At 34.9% G+C, this 21990-nt stretch overlaps 1 protein-coding gene across 1 annotated transcript in view; it reads left to right on the plus strand.

Annotated features, from left to right (window-relative positions):
* LOC124356013 (phospholipid-transporting ATPase ABCA1-like) overlaps positions 1–21990 on the plus strand; it is a 48483-nt gene that overhangs the window by 17907 nt on the left and 8586 nt on the right. The window contains 15 exon segments of the mRNA XM_046807159.1: positions 1666–1820; positions 3592–3747; positions 5262–5333; positions 9208–9346; positions 10613–10873; positions 11201–11311; positions 11491–11601; positions 11781–12030; positions 12516–12577; positions 12816–12928; positions 14693–14906; positions 16914–17131; positions 17134–17448; positions 19769–20066; positions 21484–21609. Of these exon segments, the coding sequence (XP_046663115.1) occupies positions 1666–1820; positions 3592–3747; positions 5262–5333; positions 9208–9346; positions 10613–10873; positions 11201–11311; positions 11491–11601; positions 11781–12030; positions 12516–12577; positions 12816–12928; positions 14693–14906; positions 16914–17131; positions 17134–17448; positions 19769–20066; positions 21484–21609 (2601 nt within the window).

Here is a 21990-nt window from a genome sequence, read left to right on the forward strand (position 1 = left end):
TACGAGTATATTGACATTTCTGACTGTAATTTTACAAACATTAGGCTGCATGCATCATAAATAAATATGATTAAAGTTGGTCAAAGGTTAAAGTATTATACTCAAAGAATTAATTATTTATTCTATCAAATGTCTTAACAAGACATATTGATTATAAAGACAATCTTTGTACCGTTACTATGTGTTGTAAGATGGTGGTATATGTGCATATTTAATTGAACATTGAGTTCATTTTTAAGAGCCTGCCAAAAATAAAGGAATGCAAATCAATACTTAGGAAGTCATTTGTGTACAAAACAAAATATTAATAAGCGTACTCTATTAAAAGTTACACCAAAATCCAAAAGTAATAACTTAATAATTATCATTTCATTAATCTTCACTTCCTAAGTTCTATTTCTACAGAAAGATTTCAATAATTTCTGTGCAAATCCACTGATTCCATATATTAGTAACTTCACCAGCAACCCATATAAACTATCAAATGACTTTTGGAAATCTAGTTCTAATACTAGTGCATATTTTCTACATTCAACTGATGTTACAATCTTGTTAATATAGTTTTACGAGTATATTGATAAGCAAGTAAAGTGCTAGGACGTATCCAGTGAGGGAGTTCAAGGGGTCCGACACCCTAACATTTTAAATGTTTTTCAATTACTTTTTTAGTAAACGATTATTATTATTTAAATAATTTAGTATTACTGACATGTACTGCTGAAAGATCGTTCTCAACAAAGAAAACGGGTCAAGAACATTTAAGGAACAAAATGGGACCTTACTTTCTGTTCACTACGGAAAATATCAGTTGTCTGGACCCCCCAAACAAATTTTCCTGGCTACGTTTTTGGTAAAATATATCCTCCATTGGGGTGGAACTCTAATTGATACATAAACAATTTTTATGCTCAAAGTATTTTATTAATTTTTTTAAGAAAACTCTGTATACCTTAGCTATGTTAAATGCTACTGATAATTGAGATAGGCCTCTATGATAAAACTTGTGTCTCACCCCCTAATTTAAAAATTGCAACAACAGCTGCCAATTTCAATTTTGTAGGAAACTTAAATTCAGATCCAGATTTGTGTAGTATAAAATATAATAAAGGACAAAAATATTAACATTTTTCTTAATTATAATAATAATTAACAATCCACTACTTAATTTATTTTTATGATTAAAATAATACATATACAAATCATCCGGACTAATAAACCTAATAATATAATAATACCTAAATAATAAATGACCTAATAATAAATAATAAACCTTCTATATTGTACATCACACTTATTTTCATCTTCGTTTTGAGTAAAATTATCACAACCTCTATTGAGGCACAATGATGCAGAACTTTCACTACTCTATTATCTCAGATTTGGTATATTATTGTTTATATCGGTTCCAGCTTTTGAGATTTATGAGGGAAATAAAACGATAGCAATGTGTTTATTTTGACTAATTAGTAGTATTACTAAGAAATCATTGCCTGAAATATATTTAAAGTTTTTTAATCATATCTAATTACAACAGTAAGAACCATTAAATTTGAGCGAAAATGTGAAATGACAATGTGAATTGATTATCCTTGACAATTTTTGTAGAAAACTAGACTTCTGTGATAACTTATCTATTGACCGATCGTGAAACTGCCACTGTTTCAGGCTTCATCACACCAACCAAAGGCAAAGTTATTGTCAAAGACAAGAACATATTTGACAACATGGAACAGTTCCGCTCCAACCTCGGCTTGTGTCCTCAACACAATGTCCTCTTCTCATTCTTCACCGTCATCGAACATCTCATATTCTTCGGGATGGTAAACTTTTATTTTTCTTATTATTTAATTCAGAATACTCATTACTCTGAATGATATCATTATAATTAGTAATTATGATCTATTTAGAGATATAACATATTATCGTAGACTTGTAAATTTCTTAAGGCTAGTGGGGACGAACATACTTGAAGGGTCACTGAGGGTAGATGAAGATAGATGACTTCAACACCACTGCCCTTACGATCAGTACCTCGCTCATATTTACAGTACATCTTGTCATATCTTACATTGTTTAATATTTACAGATGATTTAATTAATATATGATTCAAGATTAGTTCGAATGTAAAGTCCCCTTAAATGTCTACACATTTCGAATACACAGTTATTTAGGAAAAAGGTGTAAAGATTATTCCAAAATCATTTAAAATTACTTTCTTTTTTCAGTCCTCCAAACTTCCATTTGTGTATACAAGATCTAAATTTTTTGTTATCAGTGTTGAAATAGTGGAGGTCTTCTAAGCACTGTATTTTTATCTAAATTTAATTTTAAATTGCTGTTTTCATAGCTTTTTGGTAAATTAGTATATTTTTATTTAAGTTACATATCATTTCCCATGACTCACTAATGGTAACAAAAAATCTATTTGTATGTTTTGTATTTTTACACTCTAACATACATTCTAAGTTTTAATTTAATGACTGATGCCTGGTTTTGTTACCGTGAGCATTGTCAACATATGGGATTTTTTTCAAGAGGAATTTCGTTATTTTCCCTTTGAGGTTTTATACAGAATGTTAGAAAACATCGTAACACAATAAACAATTAACATAGTAAAATAGGCTGTACGTTTATTATGGACTTTGACTTGCTACCTTCAGTGAGGAAAGATTGTTATATATCACAAGGGGCAAATTTCTAGGTGCTAATTTAGCACTCCTCAGATTCAAGGGGGTGCTATGTCAAGGAGGTGCTATGCCCAGGGGGTGTTAATTCAGACACACCACTGCCACTGCGATCATCATGCGTGGCTTGTTTAAACGCCTATTTTTGTCACTAGTAACCCTGTCAAACTCAACCGGATGGCTGGAAGTTTGTAACTATGCCACATAAGGCAATAACAAAAAGCTTTTTGACATTCCTTGGCTGTGGGCCAAGTAAATCAATCAGAAATGACTTTCCATTAGCATTTTAGAAACATGTTACTGAAATAACAAAACCTTCAACTGTTAGAAACTCAATTTTCAACTATATCAGTAATAAGTGCAGACCATGTTTATGTATCAGTTTTAGTTCTTCTTTTAAATCTAGGTTACCGGTACCTATTATTAAAAAAAGTTATCTCTATTTCAGGTTTTTAAAATGGAGGTTTTTTTCGGAAGTTTGTACTTATGCAAAATGGAAAACTACAGTAATTACTACTATTCTGATGACTCAAGGGGAGAAGAAGGGAGTAGTTTTCAAATTTTGGCAAGTAAATAAAGTAAAAATGTGTCAAGTTAACATTGTTGTGATTTTTTTGGCAATTAATTGCTTTGACCAAGAATGAGGACAGAGTTGGTATCATGCAACTCCCCTGGTCAGGCAGGCTCTGGAGACCGAAAGGAATGATGTAGTTTCCAAACTGTCTGGAAGAAAGAAGTGAAGGTTTCTTGAGTTTCTTAAGGACCTAACTTTTGTGTGATTCTGTTGGAGCTGAATAGTTCACCAGATGGCAAGAATCCAGAAGGCTTGGAACTACTAAAGCTGTGTGGACTGGAAAGGGACAAAAATAAGGTTCCTCAAGTTTGCTCAGTCTTAACTTGTTGCAGCTGAAAGGATTTAGCAGGAAGGAGAGCAGAGAAGAGGGGATGCAACTGCTAAGAATCTGGGGATTGGAGGGGAAGAGGAATGATGCAGTGTCAAAGCTGTCTGGTGGAATGAAGAGAAAGCTTTGCTTGTCCATTGCACTCATTGGGAACCCTTCGGTGAGCTTTCTGTACTGTACGTGTCATATTATTCAACGGATAAGTATCTGTACTGTACGTGTCATATTATTCAACGGATAAGTAATCTAAACATTTGACAGGACCTTTTAGAAATGTTTTTTTTTATGAGTTTAGTAATGGGTAAAATAGATTAAGGAAAGGAATGCTTAAGATATGTTCAATAACTTCAAGTTTTGGGCATTTTTATACTGAACATATTTTAATATATTAAAACCTAAAAGGCAAGAACATATCCAGGAGAATTTTTGGGAGGGTCAAGACAACTGAAATTTTTCCCAAAATGGACAGAAAGTAAGGCCCCATTTAGTTCCAAGTTCTTGATCCGTATCTGTGTTGAGAATGATCTTTCAGCAGTACATGTCAGTAATACTGAATTATTGAATAAAATTACTGAATAATAATAATCATTTATTAAAAAATTAATTGTTTCAATTGACCCCTTGAACCCCCTCGCTGGCTACATCCTTGCTAAAACAAAACTATTAAAAATTATTAACCTCTACAGAATTATTTTTACTTAAATGGTTCTGTCGAAAATTGATTACATTTTAAGGCAATAAATAAAAATTGTAGGATCTATGCTTTTTTGTCACTGTGACTATATATCAGTTCTTGAATTTAAGAACAAAAACAAGTGTTGTGGATGTAAAGAATAAGTATTTATTAATTGGTTTATCTGCTTCTATTTCATTATTTGACTATTGCTCTTCTCCCATAGTCGCTCAATAAAGCTAAGATTTGCTTGTGATTTTATATTGGCCTATTTTCGTCATAAATTACAAGTTACAGGAATTTTTGTTGGTCATACCATTTAAAAATTAAATTTTTTTAAAAAAAAAAATTAAAATTAAATAAACTGAATCTACTGATGTTCGCCTCCGTAGCTACTTTGTGAAACAGCAATACGTTGATCCTCCATCATTAAAATACGAACATGATCGACATAGCTTCATCAATTCACCTTTTTTCTGGTCTTCCAGAATGAGAGAGATTCACTGTCCATTGAAGTGCTGGCATCTTTAAGCCTGATGTACATCTCCTTTATCTGTGGAACACTAAAAGTGTCTTCTATGAAGACCTGTTGAATTTTTCAAATATTTTTAACTTGGGAACCACCAAATTTTTAACAAACCTGATGCAATATCGCTGTTCTACACACTCCATCAGACTGCAAAAAAAAAGGGGGTAAACAACCCACCATTACACTGTACATTTTTATGTTTCGTGTACTTTGTTTAAAATTCTCTGTTAAATGTATCTATTTTAAGTCTACAAAAATGCTATAACAATAGATACTCTTAAAGTCAGCATCCTGACATAGCTTTGTTCTGTATATTGTTTTGTAATATCAGCTTGTAAATATGAACTGGTTCCACCAGAAGATTTTTTTCTTATCATGCCTAAATATAGTTGCATAATTCAAATCACCATTATCTAGTTTTATATACATATAATAACTGTAGAAACTCAATGTAACTTCTTTGCTCTGCCAGGTCCTTATGCTTGATGAACCGACGTCAGGGTTAGATCCTGAATCTCGACGCCAAGTCTGGGATGTGTTATTGGTACGTATGTATAAAAACATTTCAATTATGTAGACTAGTTAAAAATTTTAAAATTAGCAAGTAATTAACAATTAATATAGGATAAAAAGAACACATCTTCAAATTAGGCGCTTTTAAAATTAGGTAAAAAATGCATTTTGAATTAATTTCTAAATTAGAACTTTTATTTTGATAAAATTTATTATTGACAATGGATAATGTTAAAAAATATTTAGGATTTTTTCCACTACAACATGTTACTACATAAAACACTATGTTTTGACAAAAAATAATGTATTACTAATCTTTTCTATTCATTAGCATAAAGAAATGAACCTTTGTCAGATAATTACAAATATGAACTTTACATGATATTTTCTTCTTCAGTTAACCTAGCGCAAATCAATATATAATAATGAACTCACCAAAATCAATATGTACAATAAAACAAGTTGTATATAAAAATTCAAGCTTATAACTTACAGCCCAGAGCTGTAGAAACACAAACTATATAAAAGCACAATACCGATGCACAATACAATACAGGCACACTGCACAATACAATTTCGAGGATTGAAATATACCCTCTTCTTCAGGAGTACAAAAAAAACCTTAAGAATCAAGAATCAAGAAGCTTTATTGTCGTTAAAATACACACAGGTACAATAGACATTGTCAGACAATATAAATATATATATATATATATATAATCTATTAAAGTTCTATGGTGGTTATAACACAGTAATAAGTAATGTTTTTCTGTAGTAAGTTTATACATAAGTGGTTTACTTTCTAAAACTATATAAAAAAATTGCATAATATATATTCACCAGTGCTAAAATTCAAATACTAACAAATAGGAAACACAAATGAATAATTTATCACAAAATTTACATTGAAAAATGAATATAACAAATTAAAATAGTTTGACTAGAATGCTGAGCTTAAATTAAAAGATTTCAAACTGGTACAATTAAAACTAACATATAAACAGTACAAATTAAAAACAACATTTATAGTTAAAAAGCTGTATCAGACCATTTAAAACAGACTATCAGAAAATTATGGTACTTGTATCACAGACTAAGAATTCATCCACAGAGTAAAAAGGTGCAACCTTAAACCAATTCTTAAGAACTGTTTTTAAATTTATTTAGACTCGTTGTCCATGCACTATCAGGTAATTTATTAAACAACTGCACCTCCATAAAGCAGTGACTTTTTTTAAATTTTTCAAATCTTACTGGTATTAAATTTTAACATATATTTAGCTCTTGTATTATAATTATGGATGTCTTGACGCACCTCATATTTGTCTAGATTTTCTTTAACTCTCATTAAGCAACAATATATATACATAGATGATACTGTCATTATGGAGAACTCTTTGAAAATCGGGGGCGACAAGATTCCTACCCCTTCACATTCTTAATCAATCTTAGAGCTTGCTTTTGCCACAAAAAAACTCTTTGGGCTCCACTACTATTACCCCAAAGAAGTATTCATATAACAAGAGTGAGTGAAAAAAGGCAAAATATGATGTTATTAACATTTCTCTACTTACACATAAACTTAATTTACGTAATAAGTATGTTACCCTAGATAGCTTTGTACATAGACTACTTGTATGAGTATCCCAACTAAGCCTGTCATCCAAATGTACCCCTAACAGTTTAACTGATTTACTTCCACTCGTTACAGCAGTTCTTAAACTGAAATAAATATTCTCTGTTTTACTATTGTTTACATTTAAGAAAATTTGCTCTAAACCAATCACAAGCTACCCTCATTTGCATTACCTTGCACCAAGTCTAAGCTAATCAGGTCTTTACCAGAATTGAGTAAAGTTGTATCATCCGCATATAAAACGGACATACAGGGTACACTAAAAAGCAAAATCATTTATAGCTACAATAAACAAAAAAGGCCCCAGGACCGAGCCCTGAGGGACACCCATTTGAACTAATTTGAGCTTTGATACGTCAGAATCTTGAGCTACCATTTGCTTTCCTATTACTTAGATAAGAGGTCATTCAATTCAATTCTTTACCCTGTATACCTAACAATGAAGTTTTTTTAAAAGCAGATCATGAGATATACTATCGAAAAGCTTTCGACAAGTCAATTAAAGTGGCTGATAATATATCTTTACATTCAAAACTTCTTAAGATTTTTTTCAACAACTGATTCAACTGCTTTGATAGTGTTTTTTACCAGGTAAAAAAACCAAACTGCTCCTTACTTAGTAGTTCTCCCTCAGCAAAAGTAATTGTACAGTTGGTCTTTTATACAGCACTCAAAGACCTTACTAAATATAGGAACTAATGATATCGGGCGATAGTTAGAGGGGCACAATTTATCTCCTTTCTTAAAAATAGGTACAACTTTGACAACTTTAAGAGTATCTGGAAAAACACTCTGCTCAAGCATCATGTTAAAAAGAAGTGTTAAGGGCTGTAGAATAATATCTATTATTTTCCTTGACTACTTTGTTGGAGAAACCATAAACATCTTCACTTTGTGATGAACTCAATTTTAGAAACATACTTGAGCACATCTTTTGAAGGAATCTGCTTCCAGTGGAAAACGTTATTCTCAATATTCATGTTAGATATATACCTATTTAAAAACTGGATGGCAGCTATATTACAGTTACTCGCTACATTATTTACATTTGATATTGTTACAGAGTTAATAAAATAGTCATTAAAAATTTCTGAATCAATTTTTGTTTCCTGATTTGCAGGTCTTAAATTAGCTTCTAATCTAATAACATTCCAAGCAGCTTTACACTTATTTTTTTAGAACTAAGAATATAATTTTCATGAGATTCTAACTTGGGCTTGTTTTATTTTTACTTTATAACATCTTTTAGCATTTAAATATGCATCTTTATATAATTTTCTTCAGCAAGACCTTTATTATTCTTATAGTAATCATACAAATACATAACATAATCTCTATATGACCTCAGCTCAGGTGTAAACCACTTATTCTTACATATATTTTTATTTTAAATCTACTTTTATTTTCTTTATCATGCAGCATTCTTCAAAAAAAGTTGTCAAAAAGTTAATAAAATCATTAAAAGCTAAATCAACTCTATAGTATGTTTTTAAGAAATTCCAGTCAATCTCACTTAGCACCATTCTAAAGTTTCTTATTGCTTTGGGAGTTAAGTCCCTCATTCGCTTGAATATAGTTTGTTTGTTTGGATCATTACCCATAAAGTCGTGGAAGACTGCTAAAATACCAGAGTGATCAGAGATCAGAGATATGAGGCTCGATGATCTGACATTCTATATCATTTTTTAAACATATTGGTAACAATGTTATCAAGACAAGCTAACATTTCTTGTAGGTTCATGATTTAAACAGTATAAAATTTAAAGAACGTAATGTATTGAGAAAGTTTGTAGTATTTAAATCATCTTTTAAAATATCAATGTTAAAATCTCCTGAAATAATAATATGTCTGGAAGGGTACTTTTTGTACAGGAAACCAACACAACTATCTAAGCCTCAAAAACACGCACAGCACATATAGGCAGTGACCTTGAGTAGCTATGGAGCACTGCACAGAGAGCTGTTATCAGCATGGCTGACTGAGCTGTTATCAGCTTGGCTGACTGAGCTGGACTGATGAGAGGACTGGACTGAGAGTCTGGTTAAAATCAATAGAGAAACAATAATAGTGTAGTACTTATATCAGTGTTCTATTACTTTAATAACATTACTTCTGTTGTAATTTACAAAAGAAAAAAAACTGATGCACATAAGAATAAAACTATCTTTTTTAATTCTGTCATTTATTGTTCTACACAAATAGATTTTAAATAAATAAAAAATACTAAACGCACTTTGCTAAAGTTGTTAACTGTTTTTTCCAACACAGGGTTTCCGAGGTCAACGAATCACCCTAATCACGACACACTTCATGGAGGAGGCAGATGTACTGGGAGATAGAATAGCCATCATGGACCATGGTGAAGTCAGTTGCTACGGTACTTCTATGTTCCTCAAGAAACTTTACTGTAAGTCAGTGCTCTCTCAATATCTTGCCTGTTACTAAATTAGAGCCGATTATTCTATTACTGTTTCTGGAACGTTTAAACACCAGGAATATTTTCACCGTACTTACAATACCAAGATACCAATATTCCTTGATAAAATATTCCTGGATTGGCTTTTTAATCATGGAGGTTGATAAGAGATCCAAGAGAAGTGGCCTCAAATCAAGCCAGGCTTGTGCCGGAGATGTTTGGTTCCTCTCATTTATATCTTTGACGATGCACCTTTACTGTGTACCTTTTACCCATATAATACGTAATGTGCAAAAAAAGAATGACTGATGACTCTCTCTATACTCTGGTTGGAGTGCTGGGAGACATCTTGTGGAGGCAACTCACATGTGAACCCTGGACCTAACCTTGTGACAGATGCCGAAGAGGTTTCACTAGGGAGTCACCAGAGTTTTTGACTGAACATTTTTCTACATCAGGGACTTTAAAAGATTAATATATTAAATTAGCTGTTTCCCACGGCTTCGCACGCTTTACGTAAGCCTTGGCCATGTATTTGCACTTCTGGTTCAAGTGCATTGTATTTCTAACACCGATGTAGAGTTTGCCTTGTTGTCACGATCAAGAAAATCTGTGCATGCTTATTATATAGCCATTATACACGTACATGTATTTTATTATAAAGCAGTCTAACAGTCAAGCTTTAAGTTTAACCATATATTTATCATAAAGACAAACATATATTCTAACATAGTGCCTTCAAATAGTCTTTGGCAAATTAATATACGTAAATGTCTCGTAATTGCAGTTTATAATGTGCAGGCGCTTTGAAAACTTTTATATTTTGCAGTGCCACCTCGTGGTGAGTTTTATAAATGAGTATAGCATATAAACCTTCTCCGTCGAAAAGTACTTATACATTCAAATTTTCATAATGATCGGTCAAATAGTGTACGATTCCATAAAGGACAAACACACAAACATTCATTTATATATATATATAGATTGAATTGTCTTAAGGTTGAAAGTGAGTAAACCATTATTATAGATTTCCTTCCAAAGCATCTCCGGTTCTGGCCTGAAGGCGGTTTCACCAAGTACAAAGAATTGATTATGACCCTTACATTTCAGCAACCGGCTACCAGTTAAACGTGTCCAAGACCGATCACACACCAGTGTCTCCCATCACACACGAACCGTTGAGCAGTTTGTCTCCAGTTCTGGCGTGAAGGTGGCGTCTCCTAGTACAAAGAATTGATTATGATCCTCACATTTCAGCGACCGGCTACCAGTTAAACGTGTCCAAGGCCGATCACACACCAGTGCCTCCCATCACACGAGCTGTTGAGCAGTTTGTCTCCAGTTCTGGCCTGAAGGTGGCGTCTCCTAGTACATACAAAGAATTGATTATGATCCTCACATTTCAGCGACCGGCTACCAGTTTAAACGTGTCCAAGGCTGATCACACACCAGTGCCTCCCATCACACGAGCCGTTGAGCAGTTTGTCTCCAGTTCTGGCCTGAAGGTGGCGTCTCCTAGTACAAAGAATTGATTATGATCCTCACATTTCAGCGACCGGCTACCAGTTTAAACGTGTCCAAGGCCGATCACACACCAGTGCCTCCCATCACACGAGCCGTTGAGCAGTTTGTCTCCAGTTCTGGCCTGAAGGTGGCGTCTCCTAGTACAAAGAATTGATTATGATCCTCACATTTCAGCGACCGGCTACCAGTTAAACGTGTCCAAGGCCGATCACACACCAGTGCCTCCCATCACACACGAGCTGTTGAGCAGTTTGTCTCCAGTTCTGGCCTGAAGGTGGCGTCTCCTAGTACAAAGAATTGATTATGATCCTCACATTTCAGCGACCGGCTACCAGTTAAACGTGTCCAAGGCCGATCACACACCAGTGCCTCCCATCACACGAGCTGTTGAGCAGTTTGTCTCCAGTTCTGGCCTGAAGGTGGCGTCTCCTAGTACAAAGAATTGATTATGATCCTCACATTTCAGCGACCGGCTACCAGTTAAACGTGTCCAAGGCCGATCACACACCAGTGCCTCCCATCACACGAGCTGTTGAGCAGTTTGTCTCCAGTTCTGGCCTGAAGGTGGCGTCTCCTAGTACAAAGAATTGATTATGATCCTCACATTTCAGCGACCGGCTACCAGTTAAACGTGTCCAAGGCCGATCACACACCAGTGCCTCCCATCACACGAGCCGTTGAGCAGTTTGTCTCCAGTTCTGGCCTGAAGGTGGCGTCTCCTAGTACAAAGAATTGATTATGATCCTCACATTTCAGCGACCGGCTACCAGTTAAACGTGTCCAAGGCCGATCACACACCAGTGCCTCCCATCACACGAGCTGTTGAGCAGTTTGTCTCCAGTTCTGGCCTGAAGGTGGCGTCTCCTAGTACAAAGAATTGATTATGATCCTCACATTTCAGCGACCGGCTACCAGTTAAACGTGTCCAAGGCCGATCACACACCAGTGCCTCCCATCACACGAGCTGTTGAGCAGTTTGTCTCCAGTTCTGGCCTGAAGGTGGCATCACCTACGCTGGTCACGTACTACATCAACTCCGACCAGGCGACACGATTTCCTGATCTGTTTGCTGCTTTAGAGAGCCGCCGAAACTACCTGGGTCTGACTGGTATCAACGTGTCATGTTCTACATTGGAGGATGTCTTTCTGAAGTCAGTCTTAAGAATTTGTATATTTCTTAGAGTTCTGTTTAGTTCATTGGTTCTATTTGCATTACACTATAAATCATCCGTTCAATGTGATTGGCAATACAGAGAATTACGAATAACATCATGGTTTAGCTTCTCCTTACACATAAGTATAATAAGAGGCCCATAAAAAACCCAAATAACACATAAAAACTCATAATTTGATATTGTGAGTTGGTTCAAAATCAAAATTTCGATTGCCAATAAAATTTCCATTCATGAGTCCCATGAAGTCAAGAGAGACTTTTACCAAAATATATGCCTGCATACGCATATGAAATCAGCAAATTTAGCTTTTGAGTCTGGTGGGTAAAAACCCAAAATTGTCAATGCATTTTTATCATTTATAATCCTTTATATATTTTACCCTAAATCCTCCATATATCCAAATAATTTAATAAAAATTACATTTGCATGGAAAGGAATATTTACATGTTTTTATTATTTAGAGTTGCTGAAAGAACTGGAGACATGAGTGACAAGAATGAAGAAATCATTATTTCAGATTTTGGTAAGATCTTTTACAATTAATTTGTCAAAAATTCCATAATTCTTTAATATTTTTATTTTATTTACAGTTTTGAATCTTTTGCTTTCTGCTGTGTATACATTAGCGATATCATTACATCTCATCCTAAAAAATATTGTAAACATTAAGTTTAATAATATAATAAAAATATTAATTTTTAAATATTTCATCAAACATTTTTTTAATTGAAAATTAGCACTGTAATTATATCATGTTTCAGTTGGAAAACACGAAAAAGTAAGCGGCTTTAGGCTCTTCTTCCAACAATTAAAAGCATTGGTCTACAAGAGGGTGCTAAGCAGAATACGGACATGGTTCAGCTCATTGTTGTTCGTAAGTTCACTTTGTAATCTCGGATTGTCCTACTTGTCTATTGCTTTAATTGGTTGACTAATATTATTTTTATTGTTGATGCATCAAAAGGGAGGATTGTTGTTTCGGAGAGCATGAATTTTACTCGTAATAGGACCAAAGAATGAGTAAAATCAGCGTATTGCTATATTATGAGGAGAACGAAAGTAATGAGTGGGGCTAGTAAGTATTTTTTTGTCCTTCCTGAGGGAAAAGGACAGTTTGTTCCCGCGCTTAGTCCTAAAACGACCTTTGCGCCTCCCTTACTTTAATTTTGTGCCTTCAAAGTCCGAGGCTTTTGCAAAAACCAATCAGATTTGAGGGCTCCTGTTCTCTGATATCCTTGGGGCTGAGGAGATATCCTCCCAGGTATCTTTTCCGAGTTTCTACGATGGCAGGACAATCTAATGTGCTCTGCTGACTCCTCCTCCTTCTCCACAGAGTCTAGATTCGTTACTCTGGCTAAGGCCTACCTTCATAAGGTGCTTCCTTAGAGGGCCATGTCCTGTCAAAATTCCTAATATCAGTCTTATATCCTCCTTATTCTGGTCTAAGAGAGCTGTCCACCCTTTAACGTAAGGAGAGATAAACAATTTGGATAGTCTTAATCCTGAGGCTCTACTCCAATTATTGTGTCTTATCCTCTTTTCCCAGTCTTTGACCAGAGCTAGTAAGTGGTTAGGTCTAATTCTCTAGTTGTAAATAAAGAAAAAGCCAATTATATATGTATATACGCCCAGAAAATAAATTCAGCTGGATCCTGTCATGTTCCACCACCACGCCATCCGTCGACATGGTCCCATATACAACATATATATACAAACCCATACTCAGACCAGTTTTTCAGACAATTTTATTGGGGCCGCGGACCATGCCCCGCCACATGTCTATATGAAGAGGCTGTGTCGACAGACAGCATGGTGGCGGGACATGATGGGGTCCAACCAAATATATTTTCTGGATATAATGCAGGTTTAGGTTTAGTATATTTTAATACTGTTGTTAATTTTTGATTATTTAGGTATTGAGTTCTTTTTATCAGCAGTAACAGGTCAAGGACAGAGTTGTCTATTTCATGTATTTTCAAGATATGACTTCGTGTAAATAAACGTATATAATATAATGTTAAGGATTTTGACGATATCAATTGCATTTATAAAAAATGTCTAAAGACAAATAGAAAACTTGAATCTAGAATCTTGTCTTTATATTTGCATATGTTTTTGTATATAAATTGGAGCTATTATGTAAATACTCATTACAGCAACACCAAGAAAGCCTATCAAAATATAAAAACAATGCATTGTATTTAATATTTACTGTACTCATTGATATATTTTTGCACTTCACCTGGTTTTATACAACATAATAGTTTTATGTTATTAACTCCACATTGCAGGTTTATCTTTATATTAGAATAATTAATGGTCAACTAAAACCCTTTTTGAAAATTATTTTATTTCAGACACGTGTTTTGGTATTAAACCATCATTAGTGTGAACATTAACTATACTGATAATGGTTTAATATGGAAACACGTGTCTGAAATAAAATAATTTTCAAAAAGGGTTTTAGTTGGCTATTCATTATTTTAACATGATAGTTTTGTATTAGGAATTAATCAAGAAACATTATTAAAATATGAATAATAATAATATTATTGTTTCCAGTAGCGACCAGAAATTCAGAACAAGAATTAGAGCTATTGTCTAATAATTAGAATTAAATAACAAAATAATCTTGCAGGTTCTGTTGCCGATTCTGATGATGATTTACACTGTGACAAGGTTCATGGAAGCAGATATCACCCCTCTTCAGCCAGAGCTGCAGATCAGTGTCAAAAGTTTCCCTGGAGTCCATGTGGCTGTATCATCTGACGTTCAGGCTGCAACTTCTGTACTACTGAACGTGTTGGGCTCCACCTACGAGGGTATCCCTACAGGCACCGATTTCAACTCCTGTAATTATACCTATATTTTCATCTCTAACAGCAGTTTTAGATAAGTAATTTATGACAGTTAGTTACTCCTTAGCTATGCACCAAATTGTGCTCAGGAATATATTTCTTGAGATCCGATATTGCCGTAGTTAGGTATTGATTACGGCATACTATTGGTCGATTCTCCCACCTTTCTAATTGGGTGGTCGTTACCTAAGGGTGTTCAATTGTAAAAAAAAGGCGATTCAAATTATTGTCAGGTTGAACTTCAGAGAGTCGTGCAGGACAGCATTCAAACATTTGCAACTGTTGACTTCAGCCAGTCTCTACATTTTGGAAACACTTTATTCTGTACTAGCTGTTACCCGCAGCTTTGCACGCAATCTTTAGAACCGAAGTCCTTATATTACTTAGTAAAAGCACTTATGATGTAAAATTATGGTAGTTAGGGATACATCAAGTAGATGTTATTTAAGTTCATGGTGAATATTATCAGAGTTTAACTTAATAATTAATGTATCATGTTTTGCACGTGGAAGAGCATTTCTGGTTCAAATTAATTAATTATATTTGCAATGTCACAGCTGAGCCTGCATTATTAATTTGATCAATAAAATACAAATACACAGGTCGCGGAAAACTACTTCGGTCAAAAAGCGTCAAATTTCTAGCCTTTGTCACATATTTCAGGTCTAAGATATTTCCAGTACCATAGTACAGTTTGCCTTGTCCTGACATAGAAAAAATATATACTTACGTAGGAACGAGAAGCTTACTTCGGTTAAAAAGTGCCTACTTCAGATCGTTTAAATTCACTTACTATGTCACATTTCAGCTTGCAATATTTCCTCGATCAAATTCTAGATAGTTCGATTATTTTGTTCTCCGAAATCTACTTTTTTCAAAATCATCTACTATTGGCTTCTGTAATCTATTTTCAGTTTAAAATATTTCCAGGGACATGGTTTTTTGTGTTGTCCTGATGAAGAAAATATACACATACGTAGGACCTATTACGGCCTAGGGAGAAGTCCTACCCATTTCCTATGTACTTTCGGTATAAGGGAGAAATCCTTATTAGGGTTACGCAACATTGAAAAATAAAAGTTTTTTGTTACGCTGAGGCATGTTAGTATTAATTTCTCTGTTTTCCCATACGCCATTGTTAAAATTCCATATCACAATGTCGAGGATGTCTAAAGGTGCCCTAGTCAGTAGTCGGGACGACCATGGGTATTAGACAAGAAGGAGAGATAACTATTGTACTGGAAGACACAGAACCATAGTTTATGAGCACTTGCCCTCACAGGCAGGTGTTAATCAACAGATTGCCTGATTTTATTAATCATGCTCCTACACCTAAGGTGGCAAAAACTCATCTGAAACGCTTTCTAGCATCAAATGCATTTTACACTGTTGACGAGTTTTTGGCATTCAACCACCCAATTTGATGACTAAATACAGCTCGGGAAGTGGGTTAAAATTGGCGATGGATAAATATTTGAATTGAGTGTATGAAATTTTTGTAAGTTTGAATGTGGCGAGATTGTTGTATGAATTTTCCAAATTTTAGAATTAAAAATTATTTTTGTAATATCGATTGTAATGAGCAAAAAACAATTTCATTTGATTTAACATGAGGTTGAATTGAAATCACATTGAGGCATTAGGCTAAGGAAAAGGGAGTGAAAACTATTCTTTAAGGAAATAAAGTACTGCAGTAAACTAGCCACATGTTGATTTTGTGTTACAGTAGTTCTAGTGGCCCGTAGTTTTAGCCATTCTACATTGCGGATAGCCAGGGTCTTATGTCATTTTAATGTAATTCAAGTCTGGATTTAAAGTATCAATACCGAATTTCATAATGTCTAATATTAGAACGTAAATGGTTTCAAAACAAACGAATTAATAGAAGGAGAACCTCTTCCTTCATGGATAATTAGTGTGTAAAATACCTAAAAATACTTTTAATAGGTTCATTATTCGGAAGATTTACTTTAATAGAACTGTATAATTTATTTGTTTTAGACATGAAAAACAAAATAGACGACAATTTGATTCAGTACGAGAGACAGATGATTGCAGGAATCAAGTACAACAGCAGTTTATTTCTTGGCGAGTACAGTCAGTCATTCTACCACTCATCTGCATTGGTGCTAAACATAGTGGCAAATACTCTTCTCCAACAAAAAAGTGCACAATCCAGCATCGTCATCTCAAACCATCCCATTGCCATCCAGAAAAGTGTAAGTGTTTCAGCAGTTCCTTTGTAACAAAGATCGGTCAATATTCCTACCATTCATCTGCATTGGTGCTAAACATAGTGGCAAATAATCTTCTTCAACAGAAAAGTGGAAAGTCCAGCATCGTCATCTCAAACCATCCCATCGCCATTCAGAAAAGTGTAAGTGCTCTCAGCAGTTCCTTTGTAACAAAGATCGGTCAATATTCCTACCATTCATCTGCATTGGTGCTAAACATAGTGGCAAATACTCTTCTCCAACAGAAAAGTGCACAATCAAGCATCGTCATCTCAAACCATCCCATTGCCATCCAGAAAAGTGTAAGTGCTCTCAGCAGTTCCTTTGTAACAGAGATCAGTCACTATTCCTACCAATCATCTGCATTGGTGCTGAACATAGTGGCGAATACTCTTCTACAACAGAAAAGAGCACAATCCAGCATCGTCATCTCAAACCATCCCATCGCAATTCAGAAAAGTGTAAGTGCTCTCAGCAGTTCCTTTGTAACAAAGATCAGTCACTATTCCTACCACTCATCTGCATTGGTGCTAAACATAGTGGCAAATAATCTTCTTCAACAGAAAAGTGGAAAATCCAGCATCGTCATCTCAAACCATCCCATCACCATTCAGAAAAGTGTAAGTGTTTCAGCAGTTCCTTTGTAACAAAGATCAGTCACTATTCCTACCACTCATCTGCATTGGTGCTAAACATAGTGGCAAATACTCTTCTCCAATAGAAAAGTGCACAATCCAGCATCGTCATCTCAAACCATCCCATCGCTATCCAGAAAAGTGTAAGTGTTTCAGCAGTTCCTTTGTAACAAAGATCAGTCACTATTCCTACCACTCCTGTGTATTGGTGCTAATCATAGTGGCAAATATTCTTCTCCAATAGAAAAGTGCACAATCCAGCATCGTCATCTCAAACCATCCCATCGCTATCCAGAAAAGTGTAAGTGTTTCAGCAGTTCCTTTGTAACAAAGATCAGTCACTATTCCTACCACTCCTGTGTATTGGTGCTAATCATAGTGGCAAATATTCTTCTCCAACAGAAAAGTGCACAATCCAGCATCGTCATCTCAAACCATCCCATCACCATTCAGAAAAGTGTAAGTGTTTCAGCAGTTCCTTTGTAACAAAGATCAGTCACTATTCCTACCACTCCTGTGTATTGGTGCTAATCATAGTGGCAAATACTCTTCTCCAACAGAAAAGTGCACAATCCAGCATCGTCATCTCAAACCATCCCATCGCCATTCAGAAAAGTGTAAGTGTTTCAGCAGTTCCTTTGTAACAAAGATCAGTCACTATTCCTACCACTCCTGTGTATTGGTGCTAATCATAGTGGCAAATACTCTTCTCCAACAGAAAAGTGCACAATCCAGCATCGTCATCTCAAACCATCCCATCGCTATCCAGAAAAGTGTAAGTGTTTCAGCAGTTCCTTTGTAACAGAGATCAGTCACTTGTTCTAGCATTTATCTGCATTGGGTTATAGCAGAGATCAAAGAAAGAAATAGACTGGGCCATAGATGTCATACACTGACGGCAAGTCAAGCGGTGTCACCAGTGTAGAATGGGGAGGAAACACACACTACTTTTACTGCTTTAAACTATTATGGTATACTACTTGTATGTAAACTTCAACCATTGGAGTTTATCAAAAAATAATAACACAATTTTTAAGTATTTTGAATATTTTATGAAAACCATAACTAACAATGTGTTAGCTCAAATCATCTATCATGAATAACAATTTTAAACAAAGGAATCCTAGGTTGATACCCTCTTCTATGGCTTTGTGTTTTTCCTTCAAGAAGAGCTTGTCTCCCTTGTTTTAGATGACAGAACAAGGGTAATGAGGCTGCCTAATTCCGCTTATATGGGAACACAGTCTCTGGAGGAGTCTGCATTATCCATGCTTGTGTGGCAAAAATGCTTGGATACCCCTCTCTAAGAGTAGTGTTAAGAAAAAGTTCTAATCTTCCCCCACATTTTTACAAAAAATCTGCATTCCTTCAACTCCCCTGTAGAATTCTTGGAGTAGCCTTTTGAAGAGGATCAAGAACCATTGGAATTTCACCTGGGGTATAATTCCGGATTTTTGGGTCTGCATGGCGATTATTTCTGTGTTTGCTTCCTTACAGTTTTCAGGCAAATTTCTTGAAAGAATCCCCTGTTATTCATCCCATCAATACAGGACATATTTACTTAGGGTTGGACTGAATTTAGTGAAAAAACCCAGAAAGGAAGAGTACACAGCCTGCCATAAAGAACATAAAGGAAGGAACGACAGCAGGTTAGGACACCATGTGGTAGCCACTCACGTACGTTCAAAAGTGTCAAGGAGCCCCTTTGGAAAGTGGAAATACATCTGGAAGTTGTAGTGTCAGAATTAATGATGTTAGCCAATAATGAATGGTTAATGAAGTAAGAAGTTGTAGGGTCTTAATTAGTGATAAATAAAATATGTTCCTATGGAAGGATCATGTCACAAGTGGGGAGAAGTGCCTGCATAGTTCTACTCAACCACAACTAAGGTTAATTAATTTGTAGTTGATTAATCTTTCAATTTTGTACACTTCTTTACAATGATGGCTTTTGCAAAGATTTGATCATTCGCCCATGTTGTTGCAGCAAAACATCTGTGATCTGTCCATGCTAGCACCATCCCACACCTTCCTGTTTCCCATGGTAATGACGTTCATGTCACTGGGAATGGTGGTTCAGATGATGGCGTTTATCTCATTTCCACTCAAGGAAAGGGTGAGCAATGCTAAGCAGCTGCAGCTCATGACAGGGGTCTCTCCTCTCATGTACTGGTTCACAACATTCCTTTGTGACTTCCTTGTGTTCCTCATCACCGCTGCCATCATGATCGGCATGGTTTACGTCTTCCAGGATAACAGCATCTTCTCATCATCCAACTATATGGGTGAGTAAAGGCTAATTGCTGAACAGCAACATTTTTATGTGACTTACTTAATTGAGCCATTACAGCTGCAGCTGCCATCTTATTCTAAAGATAGCCAAGTTCTGTGCAATACACACTTGGAACTAAAAGTCCTTAATACCCTCTTTTAATGTAATAAAAAAACTGATACAACAGAATATTGAAAGACCCAACAGAATGTAACGGCATTGCGTTAATTTCAAGCGTTTTATAGTTATATGAAACCAACCAATCCAACAAAGTAAATTCATTACATGTGTCCATATGAAAAATGTCGTAAACTTTAAGTATGTCTACTCTGTTTGTTTTATTAATATTTGTTTATTCTCCGTTTTATCATTGCGATCATTTTTACCCATAAGACCAATGTAAACGTTCAATTATAGCTTTGCTGCCATCTGACCATTGATCCCAAAATCAACAGATTTCTTACTTAGGCCAAGAGAACCTAGGTTTCAAGCCTCTAGGACCTTCCTATAAAGAATTATCGCACAGAATGACAAAAATAACATCACGATTCAAAGAAAGACTTGTCAGGTTCTTAATACTTTGTAAACCTCTAATAAAAACTTATGTTACCTTATCAATTTTTGTGAATATCATGCTTGGTAACATTTATATCTCCAGGTAAATATTATATTCTCATCACCCAACTGCAAGCATACAATTGTTGTATATCAAACACACATCACATCAACATGCTCGGTTTAGACTCTGTGAAAATATCATGGCACCCCCACCGTGTTTTGTTCCCGCCCAACCATGTTGTCAACCTCCAGGAAAAGCACCAACATGTATTTTCGTCATCCATATGGTCTATATGACAGTAATCAACAATTAAATTTTCTCATACTTTCATGCATGCCCAACCTCTCGTAGATGCTTGACTAAAGGACCAAATGGTACAAAGCAGCGTCATAGTGACTATAAAGTATAAACTACTTAACATTGCCATGGTTGAGCACATATAATGAAGTCTTTTGGCTCATTACATTGCCTACATAGCCAGAACACCTTGTTTTAGCTCAAAGGAAATCTATTCGAGTTACAGAGTTAATTACTGTTTTCCTTTAATTTAAACGAACAAAATGTCACTCTAAATTCATTTTATTATATCCTAGATCTTTTTAAGGTAACAGACTTTTTTGATATTTGCCATTGTTCAGTTTTACAAATTTATTTTTATTTTTTGCGGAAGGAATATAAAATGCTTAGAGTTATGAGTTGTAATGTGAACACACATTACATCACTCTATTATTGTGTTTAAAATCTGAAAATCATTTAGAATTAAATCAATGTAGAAACCGTCCAGTAAGCCAATGGGGAAACAAGACCTGGAGGGTAAAATTTTGAATAATTTAGGCGAAAGCCTTCACTACACTGACTGTTGTGTTTCAGGCACTTTGGTCTTAGTTTTTCTACTGTACGGTGTCAGTGGAATTGCTTTCGCATACTTTTACAGTTTTCTATCTCAATCCTCCATCAAGGCTTCAGCCATCTTCATCATCATCAACATGCTTGTAGGTAAGTTAGTTTTATTGTAACGGAATGTTGGCTATTTTGTTTTGTATTTATAAATTTACTGTTGTTAAATAAGGTTTAAGATTAGTTTTAATTGATAATCAACTGAAAATTTTATTATCTTCATTATAGAATAAGCTCTAAAATTTGGCCATCGTGGTCAAATAGAAATTTTATAATTTAATTTACTTTCATATATACTGGTCGTTCAAAATTGTACTGATATTATCCAACCCATATATTTAAACATTAAAAATCCTCAACTAAGTATCTCATATTTCAATAAATATTTTAGTATATAACAATACTTACTGTCCAGAACTTGTTAATATAACCACCTAAAAATGCAAAATCATCAGGAAAGCATGTTCAATCAGGGCACTT

This window comes from Homalodisca vitripennis, chromosome 2, assembly GCF_021130785.1.
Source record: "Homalodisca vitripennis isolate AUS2020 chromosome 2, UT_GWSS_2.1, whole genome shotgun sequence".
In the NCBI taxonomy this organism is placed as follows: Eukaryota; Metazoa; Arthropoda; class Insecta; order Hemiptera; family Cicadellidae; genus Homalodisca; species Homalodisca vitripennis.